The sequence below is a fragment of the Vulpes lagopus genome, chromosome 1 (genome assembly GCF_018345385.1).
Source record: "Vulpes lagopus strain Blue_001 chromosome 1, ASM1834538v1, whole genome shotgun sequence".
Lineage (NCBI taxonomy): Eukaryota > Metazoa > Chordata > Mammalia > Carnivora > Canidae > Vulpes > Vulpes lagopus.
This window is the reverse complement of record NC_054824.1, coordinates 70,071,670-70,099,248: the sequence shown is the minus strand read 5'-3', so window position 1 is coordinate 70,099,248 and position 27,579 is coordinate 70,071,670. Positions and strand designations below refer to the sequence as shown.

Here is a 27,579-nt window from a genome sequence, read left to right as displayed (position 1 = left end):
TACACATTTCTAGACAGTGGTGACTCCTCTGAGCCCAGACTCCTCTGAGTCTGGGAAGCACAGTCTAAAACTGGTAGCCAGCTTTGCCCCTTGCAACAAACTCCACCTTTGTTGGTGACATCTTCAGGGGTATGTGGGATTTGGTCTGGGCCTCGAGGGCTTGGCAGAGGAGGCCTCCTGTGAAGGGCACTGTTGGATAAAGGACTGGCTGAGGGGAAAAAGGGTCACGTGGACAGGAGCCAGGAGAGTGACATGCATGGCCAGCCCTGAAAGACTAATATTCTAGCTAACCGCCCCCACCCCTCATCTTCAGGCAGGTCTCACAATACCCAGGGCTGAGAACAGGGACAGGAATCAGAAGCTAAGGCAGGGAGCTCCAGAGTTGATTGAACCAGATTTTTAAGCAAGGAAGTGCTCTAGAAAAGGCAGTATTTAGGGCTCCATTTTGTCTTTAACAAATATTTAGTTTTTGGTTGACTTCTTTTTGCCACCCAACATACTTTGACTCAGTTCTCCCATCATGAGTGCAGAGCATGCAAATTAATCACAATGTTACCTCAGCCACACATACTTAGGGAAGTTAACTTGCTTTGAAATCCATATAATATATCCTAAAATTAAACAAACAAACTTTTTTAATCCAAGCCACTCTTTCCTTAAGTGTGGATTTTGGAAGGTTGATGGTAATTAGCCATGAGAATACAAAAATTATTTAACTCTATGTTATAGAAAGTTCAGATAAAAGGACCACTTATGAGGTCTGGTACCTTGTAGATACATGGAAATACTTGATTAGCCACCGTTTTCCACCCAGGATCCCCAAAGGATTGTAGGAAATCAGTGAACTGTTCTTTCTTTTCTTTCTTTTTTTTCCCCAGGGAACTGTTCTTGCTGTACACACTAGTCGCCCATAAATTGGAACAGCCATACAGTGTGGTGATCAGAATAAACAAACAGAAAGGGTAATAAGGCACACCAAATAATTACTGGTGACCTCAGCAATTTTATTAACAAATTTATTTCCCTAATCGGGTAACGTATCTTCATGCTCGACTCAAGGGCATTGTAATGGGTTTCCACACTGCAGAAGAACTAATTAATTAGGACTGTTTGCTCTTCCGTATTTACACTTGTCCACCAGTCTTGTAAACATTGCACCTGGTTTCCTCGGCCCTCCAGCCTTCTCTCTCCTGATTCCCCTACCCTACCCCCAAAATAAATAAATAGAAAGCAAATAGTATAATTTAATATCAGTAGCTCATCCTTTCGTGCAGTCCACCCCCACTGGAAGCTGCATTTTATGGTTAGAGCCATTTTGTGGCCAGGATCTAGTCAAGTTATCGCTCCCAATAGGTACTCGGAAGTCTAGAAAGAGACCCTTGTCTCCATGGGCAAAAATGGAGAACCTGGGGTCTCGATTTGCCAGGGCTGTGTCTGGATTGCCCTTGCCCATTCAGACCCTGGGTAGGAAGCTGGTGAGATGGGCAGATCTGCCCCACTCCTTCCTGCCCCACCCAAATGCCTCTTGGGAAGGTAGGAGACAGTCATTCGTGAGCTCCAAAAAAATCATACACTTGTGAACTCACTGTTCAGGTCTTCTTCAAGTAGAGTTTTTTGCCTCATAGCTTGCCAAGACTTCAGTGTGACAACAAAAAAGCATTTTTGGGGCAGCCCTGGTGGCTCAGCAGTTTAGCACTGCCTTCAGTCTGGGGCCTGACCCTGGGGGCTCGGGATCGAGTCCCATATCCGGCTCCCTGCACGGAGCCTGCTTCTCCCTCTGCCTCTCTCTCTCATTGTGTCTCTCATGAATAAATAAATAAAATTAAAAAAAATTTTTTCAACGCAAATTCTCCAGAATCTTACTGTAATGCTGGCTTCTCACTCCTGCCACAGCCCTCCAATGTACTGCAAAATGGTGCCATTTCACACTAACTGTCCAGTCTCCAATGACCAGCATTAGTATAAGATGCCAGCATACGTGGAATTCCCTCCAGAGCTAGTTTCTTTAGCAGCCAGTAATATACCTGCCATGTATGGCTTTTGAATGTGGATATAATTATTACAAAGACATCTAACAGTTTCTAGAGTACCCTGGCTGGCAGTAGGTCCCTTTTGAGAACTAGACTCCAAAAAAATCTGGATAGGCCCAACAAGCCTCATTCTCCCTCTTGAATATCCTGTAGGATCTGGATGAGGTTTTCTAGGCCAAAAATATAGCCCGGATCTGGTCCGTCATAAGTGGTGTGTTCGTTCCAGGAGCCTTTGTATGTTGTGTGAGCAAAGTCGATCATCCGGATGTCAACTTTGGTGAGACCTCCAGCAGAGATGCCATGGGTCGTCTGCGGAGCCTCCTGAGAATGCAGACCTCCTGGGGTCCTTTCTGGCAGTTCCTGCCCATCATAGATGATGAGGAGAGAGCTGGAGTAGAACCGATATGAACTCTGGCTCCTAATGACCGAGAGGAGGGCCCGGAGCTGGTGCTGAATGGGCTCCAGGAGCTCTGTCCGGAGGCGGGTTCCGTCATGCAGGAACTGATGGAGTGCTTGTCGGAAGCCCTCAACGGAGAGTTTTCTTCCGTAATACTTGTCTTTGCAAAGAAAGTGCTTCTTATCAACTTGATAAACCTTATAATAAAAAAAGAAAATGTGAAGAATTGCCAACTTAAGAACAGACTTGGAACTGCTATGGTTGCAGTGTCAGAAACTAATAGGATATATAAACAGTTTTCTGAGAGATGCAGGGCAAGCATGGCTGAAATGAATGGAAGGATGATCTTTCATCAAGCACCAGGGGATCTTTCACATTTCAAAATGCTTTCTGTGCAAGCTTTTAATAGGAATCCAGGGTCTAAATATTCTTCACCCCACAAAGGTGATCCTCCACCCAGGAGGAAAAGCTTTGGATCACCTTTCTTGTGAATTTCCAGTGTCATCCTCCAAATCATGATTTAAACCCTGGCTTCTGGCCCTCTTCAATTCAAATATTAGCAAACCCAAGCTAGAAAGCTTCAGTAGGAATCTGAAATCACAGCCAATGGCCTTGGAAAGCCAACTAGATTCAAATTTCCCCAATTAAGTTTATAAAGTCCTTTCTTTGCAGATTCTAAGGAAACAATCATGGCTCTTGAGGTAAAGCAGGGTTGACTGAAGATAAAAAGATCAAAAGACGGGCTGGATCAGGTATGGGTGGGGTTTTCAGGCAGCCAGCTCAGCTGAGGGGAGCCTCACAGCAGCCCTGGGAACTGGTGGCTCCTCCTTGGCACCAGCACCTCTCCTCTCCCCTGTCATGTCTTGGCCACCAGAAAGGAACAGATGGAGGAGATGCTGATGGGGGGTGGGAGGACAGTGGCACCTGCTCCCATTTCATTCAGATGGCAGAGGCTGTACCAAGGCCAGAGGCTAGCATGGCCGTGACTTGGCACACCTCTACCTGGCACACCTGGGAAGGGCAGCCCACACCTGGCCAAGACAGTTTCTCAGGTCTTTCCTGCCTTCAGATTATGTGGTATGTTTATGGGAAACCAGTGCTGAAAAAATCAGAAAGATATGATAGACTTGCTTTGGAGGGCTGAAGATGGGCTGCTAAATTAGCTGTCATAAATACATGACAGGCGTCATTGTCTAAATAAATCAGATCATTTTCAGAAGATTGGAGGTCCAGAGAGAGATTCCATTTACACCCCAAATCATCACACTCCATTCTCTTGAGGACTGCATTCCAAACCTTCCAAGGGACATCTGTGCAACAAATTTATAGACTCCACTTCCAGCTTCAAGGGTGGCAGTTTCAATTAAGGAAAGCTTCAACGTGTACCGTCAAATTGGTGTCTGGTTTTGCTTTGGGGAGATAGACTGCAAAATCAAACGAGTGGGGAAAGTTTATTTCTTCCCTTTCCTATAGCCCCTGCCACAGGCCACATCAGAGCTGCAAAACTGGGGTAGAGTCTGGGCAATAAAAAACTAACTTTCCTTTGCCTCAGCTTAGCAGGCTATGATCTGCTTAATTCATTAACCAGAACAGGTAGCAAACAACAACAACAACAACAACAAAAACCCAGAAAAGGTGGAGTAGGAAGAAGGAATGGCTTCTAAGAATTCAAAAAGCAGAGTGCTGTACAGCACTAGAGAAGGAGAGGGTTCAGCTTTATCCTTCAAGAGACTGAGAAAGTCACGGAATGCACAGGGAAGCTCTTTTTCACGTCTCTCCTCAGCCCCTGCTCACACACTGTCATCAGAGGTCTGCTGTCAATATGGACAGGACCCACGTGGCCACTGGGAAATTTAAGCTGCCAGAGACCCTGAGACAGAGTTTGAAAAAAAAAAAAAAGTGGCTTTTTGGCAGCATTTCCTGAAAGGGGCTCTTCTAGGAATCCCAGTATATCCTAGGGCAGATAGCGTTTTCTGCCTGGGCAGGCTGTGCCCAGCTCCCTCCTGTGTGGCTCTGTACACAGAAGTGTCTGGGAGACACGCTCACCGCCCCACAATGGACATGCCAGGATGCCCAGCCCTGCACCTACCTGCATGCCGCAGATGCGCACGCCCAAGCAGGCCGAGGTGCTCTGCGCACACTTCCTCATGTGGCGGGCCTTCTTCTCCTCAGACACATCATCCCCGTGCTGCCGGGTCCCCATCTTCAGGTCTAGGATACAGGGCTGCTTATATTGTGACACGACGTTTTCCAGCAGCAGAAACCCTGGTCACGCCAAGTTCAGGAAGGCTCCGCCGACATGAAGGCCACTGCCCCTACGGAGGCCGTTAGCATGCCTTGGCGGATGCCTGGGAACACAAAGCTATTCCTTCTCTCTCGGCTCCTTACAGACAAGCCCATCGTCCCCCTTAAGAATTCCACGTATTAGCTTTGCAGGCTGCTTTAATAAGTCGATTTATTAAAAAAAAAAAAGTCCATTTATTTAGGAGAGTTTATGACTATGTGAGCTTTCTTTTTCCTTTTTTGCTCTGAGATTGAAATCTAAATGCAGGCGTGAAATCCCTGGCAGACCATGCCCAATTTACATTTTATAGCAGAAAATCATAAGGCTAAAACCTTGAGTCACTGAACAGGCCAGTACCTTTTGGGAGAAGTGGGTTGATGTTAGCTTTGGAGATGAGTTGCAGGAATATTAATTTCAGCAGAGTAATTATCCTGCAAAAGCTTCTTAGGGATTAGGACTGCAGATGTGTCTTAGTAAATACTGTGAAACCAGTCACCCGTCTTGCAGGAAGGAGCCCAGCGCTGACAGAGGGGGCGTTTCAAGCCTACATGTACTCAGAACATGGCAGCCTGAGAATGAGGGAGGAATGTCTCCCTCACGGGCACTTCCCTGATGGGGGAACCACCCCCCTCACCCCGTCAGATCCATAGGAAGACATCTTCAGGGAGAATTTGGAGGGATAAAAGGGAGGCTGGGGTGTGGGGAACCGACCCATCCCTCTGAGCCTCCCACTGCCCCCACCCAGCATGGCAGTCATCATTCCTATCTGCACACAGAGACCTCCCAGCCCAGCCCCCTCTGCCCAGGTGGCAGTGACACAGCCAGTGGCCTGACCATGGGCACTGTGTTCAGCTCAATTTCCAGTCTGACTTTCCCACACTCTCTAATTTTTCTTTTGGAGAGATCAGATTTCTTCTAGGTCCTGGGTTTGAGGGCTTGTGCCTCGAAGTGTCCCTCACATCAGTCTCTCTCCCCACACTTCCCCCTCCCCTGGCCCTGTGTACACCCCGTCTGTCTGTCTCCACCACCCGCCTTCAATCCTCCCACCCTTTGATAGGTGGTAGGAGTGTGAGCAAGGATACGGTGCCGCTTGTTCTCTGGGTACTCGGTGCACAGGCGGGTCAGGTGGGCCTGATGGCACTGCAGGCCCCACGGGTTAAAGCTCCTCCTCTCAGACTGGTTCCCTTTAGCATCTTCCACCAGCGAGGAGACTTGGGCATTGAGTTGGAACTCGGACCTCAGGAGCGTCGTGGCCGGGCTATGGGAGACGGAAGCGAATGATAGGCCAGCAATGGCCAGAGGACTGGAGAAGGGTGCCCATCTCTGTGACTGGGCTCTCCAGAGTTGGGCCCTGACACGGACTGTCCCTGGCTACTCTCCAGGATGCCTGCAGGGCCTCAGTATGCCCCTCCTGCCCCATTCAGGCCCTGGGCACCAGATCAGTCCACACTGCAGCCCTGGCAGGGCGTCTCTCAGAACCCCAGAAGAACTCATTAGGAAACGTCATCCCCTCCTTAGAGGGCTGAGGTGGTTTAAATTCACTTGTAAGTGACCTGGATTACTATTGTGCTATTGAGGCGACACAGCGTGGAGAGAGCAACCCTCCCTAGAATCAGAAGGCTGGGGGTTTAGGCTGTGAGTGTGCCATGTCATTGTTCCCTTGAGACCTCAAAGTGTCCTCAGGGGTGGGAATCCTGGATCCTTGGTCCACATCTCTCCTGTCCTCCGCATCTTGGCTTTCCCATCTGTGAAATGGAGATCATGTGTACCCATTTCCTGACGCTGAGCCAAGAGGCTTAGTTAGATCCGCTGTGCTCCTTGAGGAAGGGAGGTACTTTCATTGTATTAGCTCCCTTTGGTTTTCCAGAAATGTTTTATAAGTCCCCAGGGGTCCTTTTCATCTGAGAAAGGTCAGCTAACATTATCAGAGGCTTTGGAGACCTCTCTGGGATCTCGGGTGCCTTGAGCTGCCTGTGCCTCTGAGGTCCCAGGGGGGACTTCATTGACCTCTCCTTTTCCCTTCCTGATTGCTAGGGAAAGGTGATTTCTGACTGCCAAGACTTTTCCTTTGTGTCAAGTCTTCTGGGTTTCTGCATTGCCCCCACCCTCACACCCCACCAGAGACACTTCCTGGTCTCGGTGAAACAGGTATTTAATTAAACAAATATGTACTGAATGCCTGCTCTACATAGGACTCCGTACATGCGGCAGCTTCTGAGGTAAATACATCAGTCCTCCCTCTAAAACCACAGGAAAGAAAATCCATTCCTTTTCTGGGTCCCATTGCGCTTCTAGACAGAGACTTCATGTGAATCTCTCACTCCCTTGTCCCTACTGGGGAGCCGTTAGCTTTGGCGCATGTGGGAGTGGTACTGGTCCTTGCTGGGTTTCTGCCATCCTGCCACATGGCCCTCACCTCTCCTCGAGCGAGTGTGCCAGCTGCCACTGGGTGAGGGGGTGGACGCCACCACTGCCGCTGGTGGTCTGCTGGAGAGTCTGCCATAGTGCCACTGCTGCCGACTCCGTGGAGACCTTGAAGGGCCCCCGGTTCTCCTTCAGCGGGTTGGCCACCAGGCTGAGATGGCCTCGGCTGTCTTTTTGGAGGTGCACCGTGATGGTGCCTGCAGAGCACACGAGGGAGGAAGGGAGGGGGAAACCAGATGGAATTTACCTGGTGGATGCGTTGCAAGAGGTGACATCCTTTTGAATTGTAGTTTAATGTAATGTCACTGATCAACCCCCCCACCCCTTCCCTAACTCTTCTCTCAAGGAAGAGTTATGGGGACTGTTCCAGAATGAGCCCAGGGCAGAAAATAGCCTTGGGCTGATCTGGGCACAGGCTCTGCTTCATTGCATCTCTCTGCCCTTTCATGCTTTGAACAAAGTCAGTCCCATACATTTTGTTCTCACCTTCTGGCTCCTCAGTAGTGGTACCTTCCCCGTCAAGACAGAGCTGTTTCCACGGGGCACAACCTGGCGTCATTGGAGCTGGTCCTCTGTAGAGAGGGCCCCTCTGCCTCAGGGTGGCTGTGAGGGAATTTGGGGCCCATCCCATTCCTCCCCGTTGCCTCCTTCATCATCCTTTGTCTCCCTTCCCTTTCCCTCTCTCTTCTTCCAGGAAGCCCACCTCAGACAGCCTTCCAGGACCTGGCCTCTGTGTCACCTTAATTTAGACCCCCACCCCTACTCCTGGTCTCTGGCTTTAACACAGATGCCTGCCATCTCCTTCAGCTAGACACACAGCACGTGAATATTATTGATGGAACATGGTTCTTTGATAGGAAACAGGAGACTTGTAGGATTTCTCCAGCTACGGTAACTCCTGACCGTTGGTGTTTGTAATCGAGACACAACAGCCTGCTTCATTCGCTGCTTGTGAGAGTCAGAGTGCAAGGGAACCCAGTGGACAAATGTGCTAATTGGGCTTCTCCTCCGGGACATTGGCCAGGTCACGTAATTAGGTCTGGCACGAATGCCAATGACTCCGTGGCCACCCACTTTGGATTTCTTGCTCTGGTGGCACAGTCTAGGAGTTCCCTCGTGGAGTAGGCTTAGCATCAGAGCTAAGTGGGTGCCTGGCCTCACCCAAGTTCTGGTGGAGTCAGAGTTATACTCTTGCTGGTGGCATGGGAGACAGCCACACAGATGGCTTTGCGAGGACTGGATCTCTAGACTTCTTCCTGCAGCTGATGCCATGACTGTTCTATTGGCTCCTTCTCTCACCAAGCTACCCTCCACCTGTCCCCACCTTTCTCTGTGCCTGCGAGGCTGACCCTGTGGAGTGCACCAGTGGCTTCCTTGCCCCTGGATTCCCAGGGGTTTGGCCAGTGGAGGACATTGGCAGGAGATGGGGTGGGGCAGGAGAAAGGTGGAGGTATTTATCCTACTGGTTCCCTTGGTGCTGCAGCATGATCCTGTCCCTCTAGGGACCCCCTCTTGCTGGGTCAGTGATACTGTTCCCTCTCTGTGGCCTTCGGGCCTAGGGGTGGTCACAGCCTTTTAGTGCTGCTGGCCCCTCTGTGCCTCATCAGCACCCCCTTGTCCTCTTAATCCTGCATGCACTCCTATGAGCCGTCCCTTTGAAAATTCTCCTCATTTAAACCCCTTTCAATATACCACTCATTTTCTGCTGGCACTCTGACTGAGAGAAGGGGGGCTGCACGTGATTATGTCCTCTCAAGTATTTATTTCCTCCCCCGGCCACTTGGTCACTTTCCTGGACATGTGGTAATTTCTGCTGCACCAGCACTCAAGGCATCTGATTTTCCTGCTTGTGTCCCTGCCCTGGCTGGTCAGTGCAGACGCTTGCTTTCAGGGCTGCTCTATAATTCAGCAAGTCACTCCTCAGGCCATCTGTGCCTAGCTCAGCGGTCTCTCTGGTCTAGTCCTGTCATCTCAGATTCCTGGTGCCCTAAATTTGCAGCCCAAGAGTGACATTCAGTTCTCTCTAGCTCCTTAAAAAGAATTCTGCTTTTCCTCAGCTCATGTCAGGCCCCTGAGTCTTGTGAATTAATAATGATACTACTAATAATACCATACGTGAACCTGGCATTTTGCGGTTTCCCTGAACACTGGCATGCATCCCCAGGTGGAGCCCACCAGAGGTGTTCCGCTCATGAGAACAGGGGACTGATGGCCGGTCAGAGAAAGAACCATGGTGGTAGCAATCAGTGCCAGGTGTCTGTTTCTGTGCTTTTCGTTTGTTACTACCTAGTTCTAGCAGGCCTGTGATGCCCTTGTCTGTGGTCACTGAGACTCAGAGAGATGGAATAAGTTGCCTAAGGTCACACAGTAGGGGTGGAGCTCTTGAGAAGGCCATGCTCCAAGTGGATATGGAAGAAGGGAGAAGCTGTAACACGGAGCCAGCCGAGGTCTTTAGCCTTTTATCAGGAGAGCAGTGTCATCATGCTGTGTTTACTTGTGGGTAGGTGAGGAACACTCCTGCTGTGTCCCTATCAGATTTGTTTTGGCCAGTCTGTTCCGTGAGAGTGAACAGAGAAACCATGATCCCACTACCTTAGAGGGTCATCAGTCCAGAGGGCTGGGGGCTGGGGGGCCAAGAGGCCCCAGGACATGGTGTTTATGTTTCCATTCCTAGTTCTTTGGCTTGGAGGGTTGCTGTGCTTATTCCCTGGAGAGGGCCTGACCCGGAAGCCAGCACCAGGTCCCAGAGCTCACCCCTCCACAGTGGGGAAAGGAGAGCGCTCTGGCTTCTGTGCTTGTCCTTGGGGAGCTTGGAGCCTCCCAGCTTCCTGGGGAGCCCAGGATGTGTGCCAGACAAGGGCAAGGCCCTTTTGGGTCTTGTAAAGGTCAGCTCACCATCTGGTCTTCCCCGCGGTGGGACTATGGTATCACTCTTGCCAGAAACCACTGTCTCGGGGAGCCCCCGGCCTCAGGAGGCCTCCCCAGAAGGACAAGAAATGTGACCTTCACCCACTTCTCTAGGCTCCAGCTCTTGTCTGATCTCATCAGATCTGAGTGTCTAAATAAATGGAGGTGAGCAGAGGTGCAAAATAGCCCCAATAAAATCCAAGTCATTTCTACTCCTCATATTGTCAGAGCTACCCAGCCAGACTCCATGGCCCTGCCTCCTTGCTTCGCCTTTCTGCACGCCTGTGGCTCTGTGTCTCTGCCTGTCCATCTTCCTTGCGTTTCCCACAGCCATCTCCATCTCAGCCCAGACCTTCCTCTGAAGCCCGAGACCTGTAGCAGATAGCTGCCTTGCAGACGACTTCAAGTTGCCAGCTCTTCACCAAAGCAGCGTATCAGTGGGATCAAGACTCCTTGGGGCTTGGATTGGTTTTTGGTCAGGAGTCATGTCGGTCCTGGCCCGGCTTCTGGCTTGCTTTGTATTTCCATGGGGGCTGGGCCTGCAGGGATGTGGGCTCCCGGCACTGTGTGGCCCCCGCCTGTTGAGCCTTGTGAGCCTGTCACCAGCCCCCAGGCTCCCCAACCTGCAGTCTTGCCAGCTGAGCGCACAGGAATGCTTACGGGCAAAAGTGTTGCCCAGAGCACCTCAGCAGTTTCGGGTTGGCCAAGCAGCTTCCCTAGCCTCCGGGAATGTTCTGTCCTGTACGCATGTATGTATGTATGTATGTATGTATTTTTTTTAATTTATTTTTTTATTGGAGTTCAATTTGCTAACATATAGCATAACACCCAGTCTCATCCCATCAAGTGCCCCCTCAGTGCCCATCACCCAGTCACCCCAACCCTCTGCCCACTTCCCTTTCCACTACCCTTTGTTCATTTCCCAGTTTTAGGTATCTCTCATGTTTTGTCACCCTCACTGATATTTTCACTCATTTTCTCTCCTTTCCCTTTATTCCCTTTCACTAATTCTTATATTCCCCAAATGAATGAGACCATATAATGTTTGTCCTTCTCCAATTGACTTACTTAACTCAGCATAATACCCTCCAGTTCCACCCTCGTCAAAGCAAATGGTGGGTATTTGTCGTTTCTAATGGCTGAGTAACATTCCATTGTATACATAGACCACATCTTCTCTATCCATTCATCTTTCGATGGACACCGAGGCTCCTTCCACAGTTTGGCTATTGTGGACATTCCTGCTATAGACATCAGGGTGCAGGTGTTCCGGCGTTTCACTGCATCTGTATCTTTGGGGTAAATCCCCAGAAGTGCAATTGCTGGGTCATAGGGGAGTTCTGTTTTTAACTCTTTGAGGAACCTCCACACCGTTTTCCAGAGTGGCTGCACTAGTTCACATTCCCACTAACAGTGCAAGAGGGTTCCCCTTTCTCCACATCCTCTCCAACATTTGTTGTTTCCTATCTTGTTAATTTTTACCATTCTCACTGGTGTGAGGTGGGATCTCATTGTGGTTTTGATTTGTATTTCCCTGATGGCAAGTGATGCGGAGCATTTTCTCATGTGCTTGTTGGCCATGTGTATGTCTTCTTTGGTGAAATTTCTGTTCATGTTTTTTGCCCATTTCATGATTGGATTGTTTGTTTCTTTGCTGTTGAGTTTAATAAGTTCTTTTTTTTTTTTGAATTTAATAAGTTCTTTATAGATCTTAGATACTAGCCCTTTATCTGAGAGGTCATTTGCAAATACCTTCTCCCATTCTGTAGATTGTCTTTTAGTTTTGTTGACTGTTTCTTTTGCTGTGCAGAAACTTTTTATCTTGATGAAGTCCCAGTAATTCATTTTTCTTTTGTTTCTCTTGCCTTCATGATGTATCTTGCAAGAAGTTGCTGTGGCCAAGTTCAAAAAGGGTGTTGCCTGTGTTCTCCTCTAGGATTTTGATGGAATCTTGTGTCACATTTAGATCTTTCATCCACTGTATTTATTTTTAAGCTCGTGAGAGCATCTGTTCACCGGTATCTATAGTATGAGTCTGGCTTATCTGTTCACCAGCCAGACTTAGAAGTATGTCCTTGCATGCCCAAAGCTGACAGGTACGCTGGGAGGCAGAGGGATGCAGCCCTGAGATGCTGTTGTGCCGAGGAGCCCAGCAAAAGGCCCGGGCGTGCTCTTGGCATGGGGAGGCTACCCTTTGGAGTGACGTCCATGCCCTACATTCCCGGGTGCCATCAGAGCAGGGCAGTGAGAAGGGAGAGGCTGTGCTCCATGGCATACAGTGGCCACTACAGAAACTGCCCCTCTCTCTAGGGCCCTTCCCATGGGGGAGAAAAAGGGAGGCCCCCTGTGGCAGTCCCCCTGACCTGAGGTCACCAGTTGAGTGACTCTGGGCAAATCATATCCCCTCCTTCATTGGGCTAGATGACCCCTGAGCCCTGGCATCTGAGGAACCCGTCTCCTGGGTAACAGTGGCTGGTAGAGCAGGCCTTGATGGCCACAAGCCTACCCTTAGGAGCCACACCTCGAAGCTCTGAATCCCAGCTCTGCCTCTCACTGGCTGCATGGCCTCAGGCAAGTCCTGTCACCTCTCTGGGCCTCAGTCTCCTCACCTGTGAAATGGGGATCGTAGTAGTACCTGCCTCAGAGTGTTGTTGTGAGGATTGAGTTGATAGTGGAAACCATTTTCAGTGTGTTCTGCACTGAGTGAGCACCGACGGTTAGCTGATCCCACTTTTCTTATCTGGTGAAACGAGAACCTGCGCAGCCTGAGAGCCCTTGGAGGGACCTTTTCCCACCTAAAACCTGACCTCAGCCACCTGCTTCAGGCATCTGAGAGTGTGAGGGCTCTGGTTCTGGGCCTTTCTCTACTGTCTCCCTAGATGTGTGTTTCATTACGTGGTGCCTGGCCAACGGCACCCTGCAGATCACGTTCTGGCTGCTGAGTGAATCCACGTTTCTGCACCATGGAAACCTCATGTTTGGGAGTCATTCGAGTCCGTGGACCCTGCCTCACCCTCAGCAGGGCTATGTGGTCTCACCTGAGGGGTGTCCTGTGGTTCCCGACCCAGCCCCCTCCTGGCTCGTGTGGAAACACCATCCCCCAGGTGAAGCCCCAGGACAGAAGTTGAAGCATGTTCTGTGACCGCTGATACGTGCAGCTGTGATGCCTTGGCTTCAATTAATCTATCAAATTAGCAGGAGGTACCAGAGATGAGCCCAACCTGGATTGGGAGGCAGAGTATAGAGTAGGGGTCTAGACAGGAGACCAGTGCCTGAGGGTGCCCGAGAGTGGGGCTGCACTACACCCCCCACAGCAGAGGAATGGGCACGTGTAGACAGGACACAGGGAAGGCATCAGGATGGGGTCCTGGAGACTAAGCAGCCTCTTACATTTCCCTTCTTTGCCTGTGGCTGCCCTGGCGGTCTGTCTCAGCTCCAGAGCTGTGTCCAACAAGCGTGAAATGCTGTGGGCAGGAGCCACCCCACGCAAGATCCTGCCACCCTTTTACTAGGTTGAGTTCGGTTGTGAAAGGACAGACGTTCATTCCAGTGGGCGCTCTGACAAGATGGGCTGTGATCCACAGCTGATGGGCAACACTGGCCTGCGGCTCCAGAGGCCCCAGGGGAGGTATGCACAGACTGCACACCAGCCATCTGCCCCTCCCTCTGTGTGTGTGTGGTGCTCTGTGTGTGTGTGTGTGTGTGTGTGTGTGTGGTGCTCATATACATCTATCTTGCCTCAGACTCTCGGAAGGTCTTGGCAAGCCAGGACTGAAGCAGTGCCTGGGGCTCAAGGCCTTGGCCCCATAGAAATGAATCTCACTCTGGGACATGCTGAATACAGATTCCTAGGCCCTGATCCCAGGGGTTCTGGTGCACAGATCTGCAAGGGAGCCTGGGAATATGCATTTTAAACCCCCCCCCCCCCCCCCCCATCAGCCTTGGTCAATCCCAGCACATACTCTGAGAAACACTCATAGGGCTAGGCCGTGTCCTTCCCGGTTATCTTGATCATTGAAATGCAAGTGAGTTTTTGACTGACTTATTTGGATTTCATCATCACTTTTATTGCAGATACTTAGATGATGAGCACAGAAGCTTGTAGTCACAACAGTTAAAAACCTTTGAAAGAGGTCTTTTCTCTGGGCACTCATCATCCTGTTGAGGGGCTGGTGGCTGGCAGAGTCATGCCCTGAAGGCTGAGTGTGGACAAAAAGCCTGCCCCATGGACGCTGGCCAGCTGCCCAGAGTGCCCCTGCCTGGAGGCCCACAAATGGTGGCCCTCCCCACCCAGCCTTCACTCCCCTGAACCCACCTTGGACTCAGATCCAGAACACACACTGCTCTCTGCCTCATTGCCCCCATTTTACCTGGAAGGCATCCCATGGCCCTGGCTTGGCCACTATATGAGGATGTTCCCATCCCAGTTTCCTCAACATATCAGGTCCCAGCTCCTTCATGCCCTGACCCAGGCCTGAGGTTCCTGCCACCCACCTGGGTCCCCAGAGGGAGCTGAAGGAGGCCTCAGCCTGCCATGTCTTTCCCAGCCCTGGTCACAGGACCCAGCCGTGGCACTTCCGAAGCACAGACCAGGGTGGGGTTGGGGTGTCATTTTATTCCATTCTCAGTTCCTCAAAGCCTGGTGGCTTGAGCTTATTTGTAGGGATGCCAAGTGGCATTAGACTCTGGGCCTGGAGGCTTGAAGAGTTCAGAGAAACTAGGACAGGGAAGGCCAACTGGTCTGTGGGAGAGGGGCATATCTCCATGGCAACTCTTACACACGCCACAGTGCCCGGGGAAGCAGTGGGTGCATGCGCATGAGCCCAGCCCAGTATGGCAGGCGCAGAGCCACGTCTGGCTGCCTGGACACTCACCTTTGTACTGTGGAGTGAATCGCTTCATGGCCAGAGGCAGGGATTCGTAGAACCTCTGCTCCCGGAAGATGAGGGGCTTGCATACCGTGTGCTCATCGTACTTCATCACGCTCAGATGCCCTCCGACCTGGTGTAGGAAGGGCTCTAGCCGCACGCCCACTCTGGCATCCCCAGCATCCGTGCTGTCCTGCACAACCATGTATCCACAGGAAGAAGGTCTGGGGTAGAAGAGGCAGTTCCCGGACAGGAGGCAAGGCCGTCAGTGGTCCTCAGCTTTCTCCTTCTTGGCCTTTGTCACTGTCATAGCACAGCTGTCCTTCTGTCTGTGGGCCCCTGGAAAGCAGAGGAGGAAGGTGGAAACGGTGTGAGGGAGATGGTGTGCTGAGAGGAACAGAAGGACCCACAGTTCCCAGCCACGACCCACCAGTAGTTGAACGAGACTCGAAAGAGGCATCTGTCACTTCTAGAATAATCTGTCCTAGGAAACTGGTAACCATGATTGCCTCCAGGAAGCCAGGATGAGAGGTAGACTTCTCTAAATACTGTTCTGTGCCCTTTGAATTTAAATATTAAAACATTTTTTAAAAAATCAAGCAGTACACATAACCGTAGGCATCCAGAGTACACAGATTGTCTTAACTCCTCATGTTGTGTTTCCTGCCTGCCTTAGGGAGTATTGGTCACAGGCCCAAGAAGAGAGCAGAGTCCCTGCTATCCAGGCACTCAGCCTCTTGCAAGGGCTTAGGGGGTACAGGAAAGCTTCATTTTTGTACAGAACAGCTGTGCACGTTAATCTACATCATGGCTTCACGACAGAATTGCTGTGTAACTTTGAGAAGTGACCAAACCTCTGCGCCTCTGTTTCCCCATCTGTAGAATGAAATAATAAGGATACTTCATGGACTTAGGACAAAATTAAGGTAAAGACTGTGAAAAGGTTAGCTGAGGGCCCAGAGCTAAGTACTCCATAAATGTAATTTATCATTGTTATTTCTAGCATTATTGCCATGGTAGTTATATCTTCCCAACAGCTCTGGGTTGAAAGGAAGGCAGTCTTTCTCACTGCCGCTTTGCACATGAGGGAAGCAAGGTCTGAAATGCCTTGACCAGGCCCTGGTGCAGGCCAGGAGCGAGGCAGGAGGAAAGTGGAGGCTGCTTGTCTCTGGGCCTTATTCTCTGCTACCTGCCAGAGCTCCCCCTCCTCCCTAAGGGCAGGCTTGCTGGAACTTGGGGCTGGAAATGCAGCCCCGAAAGACATCCTGACTTTGTCTCAGGAGAGTGCCAAGGAGACAGTGTGAGCGGAGGCTCTTCTGGCCTCCTGTTTGAGAGGACATTCCTACAGGGGTGCCCATCACTGCCGAGTTATTAATACTCTCTCCTCTGTTGGACTCCCAGCCAAGGATGCCCCCAAGCTAGGCAGCACTGGACATGATTAATGCCCTGAATGACCTTCAGTCCAGACTGTCGGCATGGCCAGCTGGCTCCATGCATGGAGTGCCTATCAATTTGTTCAGGACCCCAGCTCAGAGAGCTTTCTGCCACCCACCTGTACCTCTGGCACCAGGTGGCGCTGAAAGCCTCAGCCTGGCCCATTTATTACCCCCTCACCCCCTAGGGGTGTCTCTCTCTTTCTCTCTCTCTCTTTCTCACATTAGCTACTGTCTTTTGGGCCACAGAGTGCCTGCCCCTTTAGGAAGGGACAGGTGTTTTGCCTGGTATATGCATTTGCTTTGCTGGATGTAGGATGAGGCTTCTAAGAGCTGCCTGTATGTCTGGAGCATGATGGGGGAGGTTAGGGTTGCTGGGCCAGGTATCAGGGGTTCAGGGAGCCTGAGGCCTGATGGTAAGGGGCTGTGCTGACACCACAGCCTAGGCCTTACCCTGGGTCTGCTCTCAGACTGTAAAGAAGGAGCCCCACTTGAGCCTGTTCCACGAGCTGAGAAGCCAGTAGGAGGCATCTCGATGCAGACGCAAATCAGAAATTGGCTCAGGGATAAGTTGATATATGACAAGATAGCACAATTGCTTGGCAAACCCAGCCCTACTTGCAAATTTGGTGAAGGCAAGAAAGAAGAAAGAAGAGAGAACCAAGGTGGCCCAATACCAACCAACCCGACCTGGCCTTGCCAAGGCAGCCCAGCTGTGCCGATGTGTCCAGGTGGTATCCCAGGCGAGCCCTCATGCTCCCATGCCAGCAGCCCACCACCCTCCCTCCCCACACTCCTCTCTCCCGAAGGAGCCCTGAGGGAATCAGTGTCACCTTGCAGTGGTGGTGTGGGAGAGGAAATAGCAATAAATGGTAATAAAGTCAGAGAGCTTGCTGGGTGCCAGGCAATGTTCTAGGTGTGTTGTATAGATCCACTCCTTTAAGCTTCACAACTACCCCATGAGGTAGTATTATCAGCCTGTTTCAGAGATTGGGAAAACGAGAGGTTAAATAACTTGCCTATGTGCACCCTGCCAGTAAGGAGGGAGCAGGGATTTGAACCCAGACACTTGTGCCCCATAGCGTACTTACCCACCATGCAGCAAGGTGGTTGAGGGCTACTGTGTATCCACTTTGAAAGTCAGAAAATTGACCCCAAGGAGACTGGAACTTGGCCAAAGTCACCTGTAAGTCACTGGCTCTGCTGGGACAGGACACGGGTTTCCTTGTCCCCCAGGCCTGTCTCTCCTCCAACCTGATGGAGTAAGTGCATGTCCCAGTGGTGGGTGGGCTCCGCACCTCTACAGAAACCATCATGGCAGGTCAATGCAGAGCTGGGGCTTGGTGTTGACCTTTTTGGGACTCTTTGGCTAGGGGTTTCAACAAGACCCAAGAGGCACTGTCATTCCCAGATGTTCTCAGGAGCCCTGCCTGAACCTTCTTAGAGAGCAGAGAGCAAGCCAGGGGCATCCAAGCAACCCATGGCACAACAGTGCAAACTTAGGGTGAGTTGATAGTGATGGGGTATCTGTTGGGTAGTCAGCCTATACTTCTAAAACTCTAGATTTGGGGCACCTGCCTGGCTCAGTCAGTAGAGCATGTGACTCGATCTTGGGATTGTGTGTTTGAGCCTCATGTTAGACATAGAGCTTATTTTAAAAAAATGTAAAAAAAAAAAATCTAGACTCAACAGGTAGGGAAACTGGGGCTCTTCCTTTCACGGGTCATCTGAAGGTATAGGTGAAGTGATATCTGAGGGTCCTCCTACTCCTGAGCTGTATGGTTCTGACACAGGTTGGTGGGAAGGGGCAGAGGAGGATTAGGGCGGTGGCCTCAGCCCCTGAGCTAGGCAGGTGGGTTTGCTGCTGCTCAGGGAGGCACTCTGTGGCTTCCCATTGGCACTAATGCTGACCTTCCATTCCCGAGGAAGCTTGAGGTTGTTCTCTGTCACCATCTTTGTTGTGCAACCTCCCATTCTCTGGGAATGAGTTAGGGAAGACCTCCATTCTTCCCAGTCCTCCCTCAGAAGTCCCAAGTAAATAATTCAAGCTGACAGGTCTTTCTCAACCCAGACCTTCCCTTTGCTACATGCAGGTACGTCTGTTATATGCATGGGCCGTGGCCTTTGATCAGTGCTCTGTTTCCTCGGAGCACTGTGCAGGGAGTCAGGAGCCCAGATCTGTTGCAGGCATTCCCACTAGCCTCATGAGGCCCCTAGGATGAACTCCTAATGTTCATCTGAGTCTTGATTTCCCACCCACTGCCATAGCCTTGTCATGATACTCAGATGACAAAATGCACAGAATTCCTTTGTGAAGTCCTCTTCCCAAGTGTCTCTGCCACCCGAGGCTTGTCACTGCGTGGGTTATTCTCAGGACTGACTCAGCTTGGGTGCTGGGAGGCAGGTGAGGCACCCGCTTGAGACAGGACCTTCCACTCCCTCTGACACACTCACTGAGTACACTGGGCTCCCTGCAGTGTGTCAGAGGGAGACAAATGTCCTTTCTCCAGCCCACACTTCCCCCTGTAGCCCCACAGCTGGCCCCTCACCCAGCATCCCACCCTAGTGTTCTTGGGGAGGGAGAAATAGGAGACAGGGAGGGAGAGTGGGCAGGGAGGGAGATGCCCCGAGCCAGAAGAGTTCAGCTGAGAGCCCCCTCCCCAGGAGTAGTGAACAAATGACCTCAGGTCCCGGTGTCCTCTTCTGTCACTGGGTTGTGTCCTGAATGAAAAACTCTGGGCTCACTCCAGGAGGCTCAAGGGCTAAAATCCGTGATGGGCCCCACTGTCCAGCTGGTGATTAAATGAACCCCTTCTCCCCCGCCCCGCTGTGGGGCTGCCTCCGTCATTGCAGCCCCTTGGGACCTGAGCGATAGCCAGCCTGCCACAGGGTTGCAGGACACTCCCTAGACTGAAAGGAGGGTCATGGACAGCAGGGCCTGGGTTTGTATTTGGCTTCCAGAGTGGGGACAGATGACAATACCAGTGATGCCAGACACAGGGACAGAGGCCACCAGCAGGCTGAGGGGAATGAGTGCCTCGTGGCTCATCACTACCAGTTGGCACATTTTATTTCCTGAGAGTCTGTGTATATAATCTCTGCTGCATGCTAAACCCGGGTTCATTAAAAATTACAGAAGCTCTGCCCCTTTTTAAGCCTGCCGTTCCCATTGTAGGGAAGATGGCAGGCAAGACCACAAATCAAACTTGTACCAGTTCAAACTTAGACGAAATTCGTCATGAACAGTATCTTATGAGAGCCTGTCAGCTCCTTATATCTGGAGACAAGCTGGCTGACTGTGGTCATTGTCAGCGCTGTTCACAAATAGTCTGTTTTTTTCCTGTGGGAATGTGGTATGATTGCGCTTCCCTTGCCCTTTGAAGGTAAGTGCAGCCACGTGATTTGCTTCTGCCGACATGATGTGCATGGTAGTGACAGATGTCATTTCCAGTGGGAACTTTAAGGGCAAGTCATTGCCCATGTCCTCTCTCTCTGGCCCATCTCGGAAGCACCATCACTCCCTGAATGACTGACTATACATGTTGGATATGTAGCCTGACAGAGAAATACATCTCTGTGCTAGTAGGCCCCTGTGATTTTGGGGTGGTTTGTTATGCAGCACAGCCTCATGCTTCCTGACCAGTGCACCAGCTCACAGCCAGATTCCTATCATGGAGCCCGGAAGTGGAAAGTGACCTCACTTGAACCAGGCAGATACTTCATGCCCAAATATATCCTATATAATAGTAGCCTCTCCTATGAAGCATCTCCTGTGGATCACTGGCTTTATAGTCACTATCACCATTTCTGAAGAGAATCACTCTCAGGTGGGGAACCTGAGGGTCTGAGACGTTGAAGACCTTGTGTACAGTTAGAGGAGCTACTGAGCACGCTAGCTGGGATTCAAGACTGTCTACTCTAAAGGCCTCAGGGCTGGGATCCTGTCTGAGGCCCTCTTCATGCTGTGTGCCTCAGTGGCCTACATCAGACATGAGAGCCTTCCAGGAGCTCATACCCAGCTGGGTGGTGCACTGCTGGTGGACAGGGTCTGATGGGGCGCTCGGCACTGTGGATTTGCAGGGCCAGGGGCAAAGGGCTGCTGCCTGAGGGACTATCTAGAGCCTCCCAAAGCCACACCTCCACAAGCATCATCTTTAGACCAGAACAGTTATACTCTTGGAGCATGATAACCTCTCAAATGTATATGAACACTTTGGAGATTACCAAAATACAGATTCATTTAAAGGCACTATTTGAGTTCCTAGTAGTTTTTATCGTCATCCATTTTCTCAATCAGTGGATACTAAAAGTATAATGAGTATCTCAGGAGGACTCGTAGGGAACAAATTATGTTGAAATGGAGTCCTAGTTGAAAAGGTTTAGGAGAGGTACTGCTGTCATCTGTGACAGGCATGGTGTCACACTTCCAGGATAGGGTCTGAGCAGGGGGAGATGCCAGCTGTGCCTGGGTCTGGGGGAGGCTGAAAAGGGCCTGTCTCAGGAGAAGACGGGACGCAGGAAGCAATAGGGAAGTGGCCAGGGCTGGCCAGGAGACCAGAGGGAGGGCTGTGAGTGGCAGTAACCCTGGTTTGCTTTACTTGCTGGCCTAGAGGGGTGGAGAGAAGGCCTGGCCACCCAGACCGGGGGAGCGCCTGTCTGGTCCTGCTCAGGCCAAGGAGGCGGGGGTTGCCTGAGAAGGTGAGGTGAGGAAGCCTTCAGGATTGCATTCCAATAAATCTGACGGGGCAGGAAGTGTTTTGGGAAGAGATAATTAAGAAACAGCTTGGGGCAGCCCCGGTGGCGCAGCGGTTTAGCGCCGCCTGCAGCCTGGGGTGTGATCCTGGAGACCGGGGATCGAGTCCCACATCAGGCTCCCTGCATGGAGCCTGCTTCTCCCTCTGCCTGTGTCTCTGCCTCTCTCTTCGCTCTCTCTGAATGAATAAATAAACAAATCTTTAAAAAAAAAAAAGAAAGAAAGAAACAGCTTGTATCAAAAGAAGACTGCAGTATGAGATGTGTCAGGCTGCAGATTCAAAAGCAGCATGGTTTATGGCCTGCCCTCTCTACTCTGAAGCTCTACTGTACATTTCGTAGGCCTGCTGGAGCCAGAGATTTGATACAAGTACCGTTCAGTGTCTTTGTGATGCCCAAGGGAGCATTTTTTAATCTATTAGAGAAGAGAGGACCTGAAAACCATTTAAAACTGCTTAGGTTGTAATGGGCAAGAGGATTTTGAGTTTCTCATGTGGCAGAGGGTTGTGTATCATCTGGGGCCATCCAGGCTGGGAAAGCACAAGATTATTTTCTGGGGGGAAAAAGCCATGTTTTAAAATCCACTCTAAAAATGACTCAAGGGCTGTAGGATGGCGTGACCTCCATCTGTGTGGTCCTCTACCCAATGGGATCAATACCGAACACTGGGGGACTTCACACATCACCTTCTCATCCATGGCTGAAATATGTGGCTTTGCAGAGTATCTGTTCCCCAGGGAAGGCCTGATAGCCAGAACCACAGAGAAATGCTTCATATTCCTCTGTCACACAAACTTGTTTCAGGGCTGATTTTATCCTTTGAGAGAAGTTTTTTTCCTCTCCTTTTCCTTTAACATTTAAAATCTCCCAATGTTCCTCCAGTTTGAGGACCAAATGCGATTTTAATACAGCGATTATTAGTTTAAAAGCCCTTCAGCCACTGACAAATGTCCTTAGCAGAGGCAGCAGCAATGTTCTGAGCTTGCTGTCAGGGCGGGAGACGCATGGGGCAAAGATGACTCAAGAATCCCAGTGCCACTGGAAGGGCTACTCCGGGGGTGGCTAAGGCAGGAGGCTTCTTCCTCCCTCACCCCTACGGTATCTTAACCTCGTGACAGCATCATGGGCCCTCGGGTACCGTGGGCATGGTTACTGATGGCTCTAGCAGCATTCCCTAATTCCCTTAGGACCTGACACCCTAGAAGCTGCATCTGGGATCTTGGAGGCTGCTTACCACCCAGACAGGCACATTTCCCAACCTCCGACACCCTTCCCCAGGCCTCTACACCTTTCTCTAAGTACTGTGATCAGCAGCCACCTGCCTTACATAAGAGGCCTTTGAGCTAGACAGGAGGTTTTGTCAGTGGTTAGCATGGCAACTTTATGGCTGCAAGAAGAAACATCCTTTTAAGGTCAAAATGTAACGATGGGTGGAGCAAGCGTGTGAGCGTGCAGACGAATGTGTAAGTGCATGTGTGCGTGAGAGCGAGAGGTCCTGATGCTGCAAGACCACCGGTGGAACTGGCCCACTCGGCCGAGCCAGCCTGTTCAGGGAGAGCGCGAGCGGGCCTTTCCCCAGCAGAGGGCAGCAGCAGACATGCCAGCCCAAACTCCACAGCCAGCCCACCCGCCCTGGCCCTCTGCCAGGTCACATGTTCCGGACCTGGACTTGCTGGGCCTGTCCTCAGAGAGCCCAGAACGGCGGCTGAGAGGCCCCTGCCTTTCCCAGGGGCAGTTTTTCAAGAGCTCAGGAGTTACCTTCTAGGTTGATGTCCCTCCACGTTCCGGTCTCCTCTCACTTCACCCTACTTTTTCTTAGGGGTGTCTGGTTGCAGGGGAGCTTCCTGCCCTTGATGAGGTGTGTTCTGAGGAGTGGGGTGCCTGGCTCCATTCAGAGGGTGAGGGACCCCAAAGCCGGTGATATGGCTTGCCAAAGAGGGGATAGGGGGTAGGAGCTGGAGGGCATATCCCAGCTGAGAGGAACGTGGTCCTCAGCAGCACCCTGGGAGGGTCCCAGGGGCCTCAGGCCCTTTGCAGTGGAGGAGCTTCTCAGATCCTCGATAAGGAGCTGGCTTTGGGGAGTACAGCACAGGAAGGGACTAGGAGACCTGGCCCTGCCTCAGATTCCCTGTCCCTTTCTTTCTGGGCCTCAGTTGCTTGTTCTATACTGAGAGGTGTCTGACTCAGCCAGATTCTCACTCCTGTGGGATGACTGGCCCTTTCATTTAGCAGGTCAGTGTGGTGATGGGTAGGCGGGGCGGGGGTAGGGGGTTGGCAGAGACACTTTCAGATTGGGGACTTAAAAGACATACAGACCCACATACCTTGATTGTATCCTGGTCCAAACAAAGCAATAAAAAACACCCAGGGGGCCATCGGGGAAATATGAATATGAACTCCACGTGGACATTCTTCGGGAGGTGTTCATTTTGTCAGTGGGATAATGGCCATCGGGGTTGTGTAAGAACCTCCTGAGGTACTTCAGGGGGAATGCTCTGATGTCCAAAAATTGCTTCAAGTACTTTATCCTTAGGGTAGTCAATGAAGCAGATATGGTAAAGGTCACACAACCATGTGAATCCTGGGGTAGGATATGCAAGAGTTCATTATATATCATTCCCCCTGCTGCTTCCTGTAGGCTTAAAGTTTTTCATGGTAAAAAGGTTAAATTATAAACTGGTAGCTTTAAAAATCTGTAGAAGCCTGGGCCCTGCCCCAGGGGATCCGAATCTCTGGAGGGGGAACCTGGGATGGATGTTTTTAGATCCCCTGGAGGTCCTGAGGACCATGACAGGCTCAGACAGGTTCAGGTCTCAGATTTACTGAGGTCAAGAAGAGTCCATGGGGAGGGGCTCCCCAAAACTGTGCCACCACCCCAGGCAGGGGCTCTCGGTAGTGCCCGTGGTCAACCCACACTCCACAGGGGCACCCGATACCCAGGCCATAGGCCCACTGCCCACAGGCTGAGGTCATCCTGGCTTCGTGCACCCCTCCCCCGCCATGGAGGGTGGGGCTGCCGGGACAGGACACACTGTCCCTGGAGCCCAGGGGCTGCTGCCTGCTTCTCCCCAGACAGCTGCCTCTGTGAAGGGTTAAATGGTGGGAATCATTGGCTCCCACCCCTGTACCTGCCACCCAGCTTCCTCTGCAGGCCCAGCTTGCGGAACCCACCCTGCCTACATGCAGGAGCCCAGGTTAAAGACTCCTGGACAGCCTAGGAAGGCTGGGATGAGTGACTCTAAGGCCAGGGCACAGAGATGAGAGACAAGCAAACAACAGAATTTCTGCTACTGAGCCAACCCAGCAGCACTCCCACATACACAGATGTATAGACGCACATAAATAAGCAGGTTGGCACCTCCATGAGGTAGACCCCTTGTTGGGGGTGGGGGTTGTCCTCACCCTATCCACAGAGGCAGCACTCACCAGGGCCTCCTTCCTGGAAGCACAGCAGGGAGTGTGTGGAAGAGAAGGTCCAGTGGAAAGGAATCTCCTTCGGTGGCTGCCGACTGCTGGCCCTGAGCAGAGGCCCTTCCCGGCGCCCCAGCACAGAGAGCTCACTGTCCACTACGGCGCTGGTGGAGAGGTCTGCCTAGACCCAGGTCCGCCCAGCGGGCCTGGGACAGGAGGTCACCTGACCCTTGGGAAGGGCTGGCAGAGGCTGACGCGTCCAGCTGTCAGCCGGTATATGGCTGCTCCGAGCAGGGGAGCAGGGCCTGCGGCCTAGGAGGGCATGTGAATGAGGAGGAGGAAGAGGAGGAGAGGCCTGAGGGAGAAGCTTTATGCTCTGCTGCCTGGTTGGAGGTCAGGCCCTGTGCACCAGGGCCAATTGCATGAGGTCCCCAGTGGTTTTTTGATTCCTTGAGGTAAGGCTAGGCTAGGGAGTCTTTTTTCCCCTCCCTTCACCCTCTTCCCCACAACTTTACTGTCAGCTTGCCCCAAGCTGTCACTCCGGCGAGAGGGAAATCAGGCAGGAAAACAGCAAGCCAGTCAGCACTCGATCAGCTTGAAAACAATCAGTCAAATAGTTTTTGAGGCCTTTGCCGGGCTGCCCCAGGAACCTGCCAGACCAGGGACTGTTGTCAGGAGATCACAGAGCAGGTGTTGGAAAGGGTGTTCAGCAGGTTGAAGGGCAATTCCAGTGTCTTTGGTATGTGAACATGGAGCTTAGGGGGGGGCCCCTTGCCCAGCCTGGGGGGAGCAGGGAAGGCATCCTGGGGGAAGTAACCATTGGATAAACAGGATCATCCAGGTTGGGGTGGAGAGGGTGGTGGGAAGAGCATGCTCGCTAAGGGAAGAGCACATGCAAAAGCCCAGAGGCAGCGGGGAACAGGGTGATCTGGGAGGTGGGGGCTTTTGGAGCATGCAGGATGTGGGGAGTGATGACAGTTAAGGCTGGGGTGGGGAAGTGAACCTCACAGGTCTCTAACCTTGGCTTCTCAGGAGAAACTGAAGGGCATTACATCAGGAAGGGCCAGGCCCAGGTTGGCGTTTTGAGCAGAGTGGATGCTTTGAGGAGAGTAGGTGAGGGAGGCATGATAAAAAATGGGCAGGCAGGTTATGAGGCTGCCAGGTTCTGTTCTCCAGCTGAGTTCAGCCTGGTGGGGAGAGGAGGCAGTGAGGTGGAAGGGAGTGGGTGAGTTCCTGAGATGTTTAGGAGGCAGGCTTGACAAGGTCTAGTGATGTAGAGATGGGGAGAGATGGGGTGTGGGAAAAGGACAGAGACTTGTCAGGGACAGGCTTCAGGTCTCAGCGACTCTGGGCTAAGTATTAGGTCTGGAGTTGGCCCTTCAGGCAACTCAAGCTACCCTGGGCTTCTGGCTGTAGTTCCCTCGGGCACTGTGTGCCCCACTTGCCTGGGGTGCTAGCCTGCCCCTTCCCGGGCTTCCCTGGCTGTGGACACTCAGCCCCTGCGGCTCAGCAGCAGCCAGGGGGCTCAGCCTCCTCTCTGGCCAGAGGCTCCTCCGAGGCCCCCTCAGGCCAACTTGCCTCTTGGTCTGGTCCAGCCTCTGTCTGGCTCTGGGTCACAGCCCCCAGGTTTTTGCTTCCCTCAGGGTGCCCTCACCTGTCTCCTGGCTCTAACAGGGCTCCCCTAGATTTGTTGCTGCAGCACTGAGCTGTGATGGCTTTTCCATCCCCTCAACCCCCGTCTCCACATGTCCACGGAGGGGTCCTTCCTACGGTCTAGCCACCCTCACTGTTCACGCGCAGAACAGATGAGCCCAGAACAGATGAGCCCTAGGCTTGGATAAGGGCCGAAATGGGAGACCAGGCAGGACTGGAATGCAGGCCTCCTGGCCCTTGTCCCAGAGGTCCCTCCGTCACTGTGTGTGTGCTTTGCACCCCTCTGGGACATCGCATATCACCAGCTGCCCAGCAGATGTGTTAGCAGCAAAGAACAGTGTCACGGGAAGGCCACAGCAAGTTTGGGCCCTTCCTGTGGCCAGCCTCCTTTCCAGTCCTCTCCACACCCAGCCAGGGCAGAGCCCTGCTGGCATGACAGGGATTCCTGGGCACCATGAGGCTGGGTGTAATGGGCTGAGCATCCATGGCCCTGCTCGCTCCCCAGGGCAGTGGATCACATTTCACTGGGGAAGGCAGATGGTCAGGCTGCCTTGCGAGCCTGCTGAGTACTTGGTTGCTCAGCTGCCCAGCTATGTGCTGGGCTCGGGTTACCTGGCCCTGGAAGAGACCGTGTGACCTCCTTTCCCCCCACCCCTCCCCCATGTCCCCTTTCCCACCTGCTGGACTCCTATCCCTGTTCTGGGAAACTCTGAATTAACATGGGTTGAGCTGTAGGCTCTTAAGGGTGGATAGGAAGGGACCTCCCACCTGAGCCATTTGGCCATTGCAGGACTGAACCCAGGGCCTCAGGAGGGTGGGACCACATTCCAGTACTTGCTTTCTGGTTTCGTTTTGTTGCTGTTGCAAAGAGCAAAGTTCCACACTGACTTCCTATCCCTCCCTTTATTTAACATCATTTTTGAGCCCCTACCATGTGATCCAAGACACACAGCAATAAACAAAATGCACAGGGCCCTGTGGTCACAGAGCCAGTGATCTGGTGCTTTCCATCATGCAATCAAATGAGCCACTTTATTTCTGTTTCCTGACTATGGCCAAGTTCTCTTCATGGTTGTTTTTCCAAAGCTCAGCTTTACCTGCAACATAACCTGCAGCTAAGCCTCCTCCAGCCATGTCTGGGACCAGCTCTGCCCCATGACCACTCCCCGGCTCACCCTCTGGGCCTGATCCTGCCTCTCCTCTAGGAAGTCAGTCCTGACCCATGAGGCTCATCCCTGGACATGGCATTCCCAGCCAGCTCATGGATGCCATTTGAAGGCAGAAGATGCCTGGTCTTATAAGCACACAGCCACCTATTTGGGGGCCACCCTGCTCACTCAAGGCAAAGGGGTTCTCCCCTTTCACCACCCCACCCACCCAACTGACCTTTTATAGGACCACCCCCCTTGCCACATTCCCT

At 51.9% G+C, this 27,579-nt stretch overlaps 1 protein-coding gene across 2 annotated transcripts; it reads right to left on the bottom strand.

The window, feature by feature from the left end:
- Nucleotides 1–24,794, bottom strand: IP6K3 (inositol hexakisphosphate kinase 3). 2 transcript variants are annotated; one of them, XM_041735716.1, is made up of 6 exons: nucleotides 24,522–24,792; nucleotides 14,917–15,249; nucleotides 7,128–7,332; nucleotides 5,794–5,969; nucleotides 4,517–4,692; nucleotides 1–2,624 (listed from the first exon to the last, which is right to left on the bottom strand). In XM_041735716.1, the coding sequence occupies exons 2-6, from the start codon at nucleotides 15,113–15,115 to the stop codon at nucleotides 2,157–2,159; spliced, it is 1,224 nt and encodes a 407-aa protein (XP_041591650.1). In that variant the 5' UTR covers nucleotides 15,116–15,249; nucleotides 24,522–24,792; the 3' UTR covers nucleotides 1–2,156. The 2 variants fall into 2 exon arrangements, with proteins under 2 accessions (XP_041591650.1, XP_041591744.1); XM_041735810.1 differs by lacking the exon at nucleotides 7,128–7,332 and having other exon boundaries at nucleotides 24,522–24,794.
- Nucleotides 24,795–27,579: the final 2,785 nt, after the last annotated feature.